Here is an 8,605-nt window from a genome sequence, read left to right on the forward strand (position 1 = left end):
GCCCGCGGGCCCTCGCTGACGCGGCTGTCTGCTTGCCCCCGCAGATGTCAGCGACGGCCAGCCCCGCACGGGGAGCTGCACCTGCTCGCCGCGGGCCCCCACCATAAGCGACTTGCTCAACGACCAGGACCTGCTGGATGTGATCAGGATCAAGCTGGACCCGTGCCACCCGACGGTCAAGAACTGGCGCAACTTCGCGAGCAAGTGGGGCATGCCCTACGACGAGCTGTGCTTCCTGGAGCAGCGGCCGCAGAGCCCCACGCTGGAGTTCCTGCTGCGCAACAGCCAGCGCTCGGTGAGCCAGCTGATGGAGCTCTGCCGCAGCTACCACAGGGCGGACGTGGAGAAGGTTCTGCGCCGCTGGGTGGACGAGGAGTGGCCCCGGAGGGCGCGCGCAGACTACCCCAGGGCCCTCTAGGGCGAGGAGGCCGCTGGGCTGCCCGCGGTCACCCCTGGGGGCAGGTGAGAGCCTTGTTCTGCCTGAGTTGCTGGGGCAGGTCTGGGGCGGGCTGTCCTGGGGCCCGTGGTTCTGTGGCAGCGCCAGGTGTGAGGTTTCGAGCGTCTGCTTCTGCACGTCTGTCTCAGTGGCACATTTGGTCACGGAGTGGGGGAGCAGCCGGGCGTGTACAGACCCACGCCGAGGCCGAGAATCAGGGTCACGCCTGCCGGGGTGCCTGGAGAGCCGCCCCAGCCCTCACGTGGAGGCCGGACATGGAGGCGCCAGAGGCCACTGCCCTGGGGCCCACACGGCCAGCACGTTCCCACAGCTCGGAAGTCAGCAACTTGCAGCTGCGGATAAAAGCACATGGACAGGCCAGCGGAATGTCGCCACGAGGCTGACGCCGTGACACCCCTCAGGGCCTGCGTGCCGCCTTGTCTACCAAATCCCTCGTGCCCTGTGCTCCTGCGTGAGGACGTCGGCTCGGTGTCCCCGAAGGGAAAGGAGCGGCCATGGGCGGGCGGAGCTAGGCCTTGGCAGGTGAAACGGGCACGTGGCAGCCGTCGGTCGGAGAGTTACGTCTGCTCGCAGTGGCTCTCGGCTTTAAAGCCGCAGGTTCGACTTCTGCGTCCTTTAGGGAAGTCTGCGTGTTCCACCCCCACACGAAGCTCAGTGAGGAAAGAAAGATGGCACCGGACTCGGGGTGCGGGGGCGGCGGCTGGTGCCTGGAGCCACCAGGGAGGCGCCGCGGCTTTCGTCTGGCACTGCTGTCTGGAGCCTGGACCACGACGTACTCACACTGGCCGCCAAGGTGGGCGTCCACGGGCCTGGTGGCCACGCCCTGGGGCCGGGCCGAGCACAGCAGAGCCGACCTGCAGTGAGCCGCGGGACAGTGAAGCGCTGGCCACCCAGGCGGCTTCGGCGGCCACGTCCCCCCGACCCCTGTGGCCCGGCCTGTCCTCACGCTGCCATCCGGACTGGGCGACTGCACACGGCAGCGTCGGGGCCCCTGTTCGCGCCCCCTGGCTCACACCCGCTCTGCGCCGGGGCCCGTGCTCTCTGGGGTGGCCCAGGAGGCCGGACACTCACTGACTGGGTGGCCAGGCCGAGTCGCAGTGTCGGCGCAGCAGAACTGCTCCCCATCCAGGCGGAGCCCCGCCGCCCGCTGCTCCCCAGAAAAGCGACCCCGGGGCCCCTCGAGTCCTGCTCCCCGCAGACAGCGCCCTCCGCTCGCCCCGCTGCTCCCGCCGCTGCCACATGACCACTGCGCCGCGCCCAGCTGCTGCTCAAGCAGGGCCTTACCCGGCCCGTCTCTGGCAGCCGCCCCGTCCCGCTCTCTCAGGGCTGGGCCCAGAGCGCCCCACCCCCAGAGTGGCCCTGCAGCCCCCCTCCGTCTCACGACTGCCAGGAGGATGCCGAGCCAGGTCTCAGCCCCACTGGCCTCCACAGGCCTCCACCTCCGCCCCAGCCAGCATCCTCCTGCTGCGGGGGAGCATGGTCCGGGCCGCCTCGTCCTTCCTGCCACAGCCCCACGCGGCTCACTCTGCCCTGCTCGTGCCACGCACCCGCCCGGCACCTGTGCTCAGACCCGTCTCGCGCTCTCCCTCAGCCCCCACGTCGCCCCTTCACGCCCCCCGCCCGCTGCCTTCCCACTGGGGACCCCGGCCCCCCCCCCAGCAGTGGTCTCACTGGTGGCGCCGCCCACCGAGGGGCCTGACCTGTGCTGCCCCGGGGCTGATGCGCCGGCGGTACAGGAGAGACTCCGAGAGAGAAGGGCCCAGGCACACCCAGGCTCCACGCCGAGTCCCTTCCAGACAGCCCACTCTTGGAAAGAAAAGGCTCACCCATGGCGAGTGCTGTCCGGCCGGCCCAGTCTCAAACGCCACCGGCACGCGGCGCTTCTGCTGGTCCCGACAAGTCGGGCCCCTCCGTCCGTCCTCCGGGGTCAGAAAAGCAAAGCAGGAATGTCCGAAGTTAGTGATGGTGACGGCTGCACACACGCTGAGCGGCGTGGAAGTAGCTGCACTCGGCCCTCTGAGACGGTGACCATGCCGCGTCTCCCATGCTGCATGAGTGACCTGCAACCGAGGACAAGACAGAGCATCTCTGCGGGAGCAGTGAGCAAGCAGCTCAGAGGCCACAGTCTGCACGGGGGAGTGTGGAGGCTGGTGGGGAGGCCGAGGCGGAGGCTGGCGTGACCCCCTGGAACGGCTCCCTTGCCTGGCTCCCGCCTCCCTCCCACAAGCGAGCCCATTCTATATTTTTCTTTTTCTGGCTTATTTCTCTGAGCGTGATGCCCCCCCACCCCCGCTTCTTCCTATTGCTGCAAAGGACACGCATGAGCTTCTCCTTTTTGATTGCTCAGTAATATTCCATCAGCCACTACAAATCTTACTGAAGCTTTGGCACCTTGACAGCTCAGGGTGGCCAAAGGCCAGGAAGGGCCGAGAAGGGCGGAGCAGGAGCAGAGGTGACCTGGGTCCCACTTTGACGCCACAGCCGTGTGGCCGGGAGTTCCCACCCTGCTCGGCAGGAAATGCCTCACCCCAAGAAGCCTATGTGCCGTATAGAGAAGCACAGGCGTGCGGCCCCAAGACCACTGAGGTGTAGAAGCTGAGCTGCCCGGGGCCTCACGCACAGGCGGAGGTGGGAGCCCGGGAGGGAGCTGCTCGCTGCAGGTAGTGGCCAGCATGTCCCTCCCTCGTCTCCAGTCCTGAAGCCGCCACGTGTCCTCTGACGCCTCTGCCTCGCCGGGGGGCGCCGGCCCTGTGTTGCCGTTTCCTTCCTGCCCGCCTCACGTGATCCTCGGTCCCTGGCTTCAGCGCCTCTGTGCTCCCAACTCAAGACTTCACTTCCCGAACACCCCCGTGCCGACGCGGCATCCATGGACGGACGTGCCAGGGACTTCCGTGTCGTCGCTCTGACCGAGCACATTAGAACCCCGACACGGTGTCCTGCCCTGCCCTCGCCTTAGGCCACCTGTCTCGGAGCCGCCCTCTGCTCCGGTACGTGGGCTCTCGGCCCGCATCCCCTCGCTCGTGGCCACACCCTGCCCCTGGTCCTGCTGACCCCCTCAGCCCACGCGCGTTGGCCGTCTGGCGTCATTCCTGACCTAGCTGCTGCCGTGACCCTGACCAGCGTCTGGCGTCCGCCCTCCTCAGGCCGGCCCTCCCCTGCCTGCCACGGCTGCGCCGAGCCAGCTGAGCACCCGCGTAATGGCCGGCACCCGGCACGCTCCCCGACTTCCAGCCGGCACAGACCCTGCTAGGGACATGGTTTCCACCCGCCTCTGGGACGCAGTGGACCTGTCCTGAGGGCCAGGCCCCTCAGAGTGGACGCCTCGTGGTCACACGGTCTGGTCACAGTTTAAAAGTCAACTTAAAGGCAATTTTAAAGCTCGGTCCAAAGCAAACACACTCTTGTGGCGACAGCCTTGATGGGCAGACGCGTCACCCAGTCATGAGCGGAGCCCTTTCACTCTTCCCTGTTCTTCGCAAAGACGTTACCAGCAGGGTACCTGTCACATTAAATACTGACTTCAAAAGCTACCAAAGTGGGGTCCTCCCTGGTGGCACAAGAGGTGAGTCTCAGCTCCTGGAAGCTGCCCCACCCCTGCAGCCGGAGGCACAACAGACCTCTCCTGACCCCCCCACGGCTCCCCTCAGCAGTGGGCTTCAGTTCATCTGCCTCTTGTGCTCCCCGCTCTGTCACTGGTGAATCCTCTCACCCCACATCTCTGGCCTGTACCCCAGCTCTTGTGTGCATGAATAAATACATCTTAAAAACAACAACAACAACTATCGGGCCCTCCCTGGGGGCGCAGCGGGTTAGAGCGCAGCACTGAGAAGCTAAAGCCACTGAAGCACGAGTTCGATCCCCGCCTGCCCCGGAGGTGACCCCAGGGCATGGCAGACCTCTCCTGACCCGCCCGCTGCTCCCTCAGCAGTGAACTTTGTCCATCTGCCGGTTCTGCTCCCCACACACCCCCTGCACCTCTGGCCTGTACCCCAGTTCTGTGCATAAATAAATCTTTTTTAAAAAAAACTATAGGCCCTCCCTGGTGGCGCAGCGGGTTAAAGCACAGCACTGAGAAGCTAAAGCCACTTCCGCATGAGTTCGATCCCCGCCTGCCCCGGAGGTGACCACATGGCGCGGCAGACCTCTCCTGACCCGCCCGCTGCTCCCCTCAGCAGTGTACTTCGTAGATCTGCCTGTTCTGCTCCCCACTCTGTCTCTGGTGAAGCCTCTCACCCTCCGCATCTCTGGCCTGTACCCCAGCTCTGCATGAATAAATAAATAAATCTCTAAAAAAAAAAAAAACTATAAACGGGAGGAAGTGTCCACTGGAAGCTTCTGGAAGTTTCCATCGTTTAGTGAATGACGCCGATGTCAGGTGCGCGCCGAGGGCAGGAGCTGCGCCGGCCCCGCCGCCCCCAGCCGCGGGCCTCCCCGCATTCCCGCTCCGTGCCGGCAGCTGGACGCCCCGCAGGCCGGAGCGGGGGAGGCCGTGGCCCGCGGGATCCGGGCCGGAGCCATCTGCGCCTCTGCCCGCAGCTCCGGCCCCAGCGGGTGGCCAGCAGTGGGCAGCTGAGCGCCGCCCGTGCACGGCCCAGCAGCAAGCCCTGCGGGGCTCCGGGTCCGGGCGCTCAGAGGGGGCCCCTAGCGCCTGGCCACGGCCAGGCGGAGCCGCCACGCCAGCGCTCTGCCTTGAGCTGGGCCACAGCGCGGACACTGGGTGGCCGCTGGCGGCTGCTCCGGCCAGGTGACCCCCGTGCTCGGGCCCGCAGGAGACTCAGCTGCACTGGGGGGGAGGTGCGGGGCGGGAGTGTGGGGTGCAGGGCACTGCCCCCAGCTGGCCCACCCCGGTCAGGCCAGGAGACCAGCCAAGGCTTCACTTCAAGCTAAGGCGGGAAAAGCCGACAACTTGCCGGGCAGGCGCTTCCTCCACGCGGCGGGTCCGACCTCATCCTGCCCGGGCCTCCGGTGGCCCCACGGACCCGCTCGCTGGGGAGAGGAAACTCGCTGGGCCCAGGAGTCAGACTCCAGGCTCACCCAAAGCACCCCACGGGCCTCAGGAGCGTCATGACCGAGGTCCAAGGGCCCCACGGACCAGCCAGGCTGTAGCAGGGCGGGGGTCCCCAACACAGGGAGGCCCCAGGGTCCCTGCCCCACCTGAGGGAGGGGAGCGCGCAGGGAGGGGAGAAGCAGGAACCGGCCCCGCAAGCGTCTGGGCGCAGCGCAGACCCCACAGCTCACGCAGCAGCCCTGGGACCCCGCAGGGGCCCTGCCCGCAGGGTGGGGTGCAGGGAGCCCCCCAGTCCCTGCCAAGCAGCCGTGCGCAGGCCAAGCTGGCCCCAGCCTTCCTCGGGCGGGACTGCCCGCCGTCGGTCATTTCGCCCAGCTGGCCTCTTGCCCGGGGGCCCTGGGCAGCTGTCACCGCCCAGCTGCTGTCCAGCGACGGGCCCGCCCGCCCCCGGCAGCCTGCGCTCTCGTCTTCTGGCCTCGCGGCGCGGGGGGGACTCGCTGGCTCTGTGCATCTCCTCGGCCTGCGTCTCATGGACGCCGCCTCCCGCTCTCAGGCGCCTCCTGAGCGGACTAGAAGCTGTCGGTGAGCCGAGGCCTCCCTGGGCGCAGGGCCCACAGCGCAGCACTGTGAGCGGTCCTGGCCCTGCGCCCGAGCTCGATGCCCGCCAGGGAGGGGCCCCAGGGCGCCGCAGACCCCCCTGCCTCCCCGCTGCCCCCTCAGCCGTGCGTGCCCCCTCGGCCTGTGCTGCTCCCCGCTCTGTCTCTGGGGACCCCCCTCGCTGCCCCGCACCTCTGGCCCGCGCCCCAGCTCTGTGTGCATCAGTAATCAGTCTTGGCGAGTGCCACGGGCTGGGGGCGGGGCTGGGGCATTTCTGCTCTGCAGGGACAGTTTCAGCCGGGGAAGATGACAAAGCCCTAGGGAGGGACAGCGGTGACATCACACCATGACGTCACTGTGTAAACTGCTGAACGGACACTTAGAAATGGTGAACGCAATGCATCTGGGGTCACTGTACCTTACTGCAATACACAGAAGTCTCGGGGGCGAGGGGAGGCTCCTCCCCTGTCTCCCCGCCCTGCCTGGCTCCCGAGGGGCCAAGCGAGATCACTGAGTCTTAGACGCACACGCTCGCTGTCACGCCGGGCACCATCCTGGGTGGGGACCACTGTACCTCGGAGCAAAACTCTCCTACTTAATTTTATAAGCTACGCAACTCAGTTTTGGGGGGAGAGTCCTAGTCTAACTTTCAAAAATCACAATTTTCGTTTTGACAAGGGCCACGTCCCCAACCGAGGTCTCCGTACATTAGAGACACATTCCAAGGACGTCAGATCTCAGGTGCCAGCAGGGTTATCCTGAGTCTCTCAAAGCCACCCAGTAACCACCGCAGGCGCATTCCAGAAGGACCACTGAGTCTGTGGGTGGGGCTTGGGCAGCGGCTGCCATCTGCCAGCTCGGTTCTTCTGACCTGTGGGTGGAGACTCAGCCAAGGGCAACTCCCAGTCCTAAGGTCAGTGCTGACACAGGACGGCACATAGGAACCCCACGGCAGCCCTGGCCTGCGGCCGCTGGGCGGAGTCATCCGCCTGGGGCCTCGCGCTCAGCCCTCCCACCCCCTAGTGTCCACCCTACCTGGCGGCTGCCCCGGGCTCTGGGTGCCCGCCGATGCCCCTTCTTCCCGCGGGTTGTCATGGGGGACCGTGGACATTTCCAGAAAACAGCATTTGGAGTGGTAGCAGGTGTGAGCTGCACAGCGCTCGTCTCTTTCTAAACACTCAGTCTCTAGAAGAACCCGCGTTCACTGCCTGCCCAGGAGGCGTGCAGAGCTCGGTTTCCACACCTCGGGCTCCCGGTTGCCCACGCACCCAGCTGGCTCCCAGCACCACGAGCGTCAGCGGCACCTTCGGCCGTGCGCAGGGCTGGCTGTGGGGCCTGTGTGGGCCTGGCCCGTGTGTCCGTCTGCAGCCTGCACTGCCTTATTCTGGGTGCCGGTCTGTAGTATTCACGTTCCCAGAGAAACCAGACGGGGAGAGGGGTTGACTGTCACCGGCGGGCGCAGTGGCAACAGCCCCAAAAGGCTGAGCCCCGACTGGCAGGAGAGGTCGGGCGACGGGTGTCTGAGGAGCCTGTCGCTTCACCCACGCGGCTCAGCCCTTGGCTGCTGGGAGGGCAGGAGGGCGTGCTGCCCTGGCGCGGGAGGCGGCCCCAGCAGCAGCAGGGTCCCAGCAACAGGCTTGGGGCGGCGCAAAGCCCAAGGGACCCGCTCTGCGCTCTGAAGTCGGGGGGACGCGGCCACCGGCCCTCCCTTCCTTTTCAAGGTTGTTTTGATTCCATGCAAATTTTAGGATTTTTTTTTCTATTTCTGCAAAAAGTGCTACTGTAGTTTGACAGGGATTGAGGTGAATCTGCAGAAACCTCTGCGTAGGATCCTCAAGTTCCCTCGAAGCACAGTGTTTGATATATTTCTTACGAGAGAGCCCAAGGACGAAAAAAAGGGCAAAGAAACGTGGGCTTGTTTTATGTTGAGATTGTGAGGCTCGTACTTGGCTTCTTTATCTTGAACAGGTAACAGGTAAGTGCCTAGCCTGTAGAGCATGGGCATGCTTATAGGTAACTAACATAAGCATACTTGCTGGAAATCAGGATTTTTATTAGAAAATGGGGTAGAGACATAAAATTAAAAGGCTACGTGAGAGCACTATCACCCTGGTGGAACGCGAAGAGTCATGTTTACATTCAGACGCTAAGGCCTGGCTTCCTGCCTCACCACTGCGGAGTCAAACCCCGTCCACGCCTCGCCTAGACGCAGCGGCCTGTCCCCCGGAGGGTCTCTGGGAAGCCTGAGCCCGGGCCGGGCAGGAAGGGACGGCCTGGCCGAGGGAAGCCAGAGGCCCAGCGACCTCCTGACAGCCTTAAGGTGAGAAGATTTATCGGAAAAGAGCAGGAAGCACATCAGCGGTGTGAATACTCAGAATCCGTAACCTTTTAGAGAGCCAACTGTAAACAGCCGCTTAGTGAGAAAACTGCCGAGGCCGGGAGGGGCCAGGCTTACCGGGCTCGCTGGCCAGCGCCGTCGGGGCCAGCAGCAGGTAGGGCGGGGCGGAGTGCCCGTGGGCTGTGCGCCACAACGACGTGAGCGC

The 8,605-nt window shown here is 65.3% G+C and overlaps 1 protein-coding gene across 1 annotated transcript in view; it reads left to right on the forward strand.

Annotated features, from left to right (window-relative positions):
* EDARADD (EDAR-associated death domain) overlaps window positions 1-4,107 on the forward strand; it is an 18,489-nt gene extending 14,382 nt beyond the window's left edge. Inside the window, exon 6 of the mRNA XM_012730853.1 lies at window positions 45-4,107. Within this exon, the coding sequence (XP_012586307.1) occupies window positions 45-418 (374 nt within the window). The 3' untranslated portion in view covers window positions 419-4,107. The remainder of the gene's footprint in view (window positions 1-44) is intronic.
* Window positions 4,108-8,605: the final 4,498 nt, after the last annotated feature.

The sequence above is a fragment of the Condylura cristata genome, unplaced genomic scaffold (genome assembly GCF_000260355.1).
Source record: "Condylura cristata isolate star-nosed mole 26May11 unplaced genomic scaffold, ConCri1.0 scaffold00029, whole genome shotgun sequence".
NCBI classification, from domain to species: domain Eukaryota; kingdom Metazoa; phylum Chordata; class Mammalia; order Eulipotyphla; family Talpidae; genus Condylura; species Condylura cristata.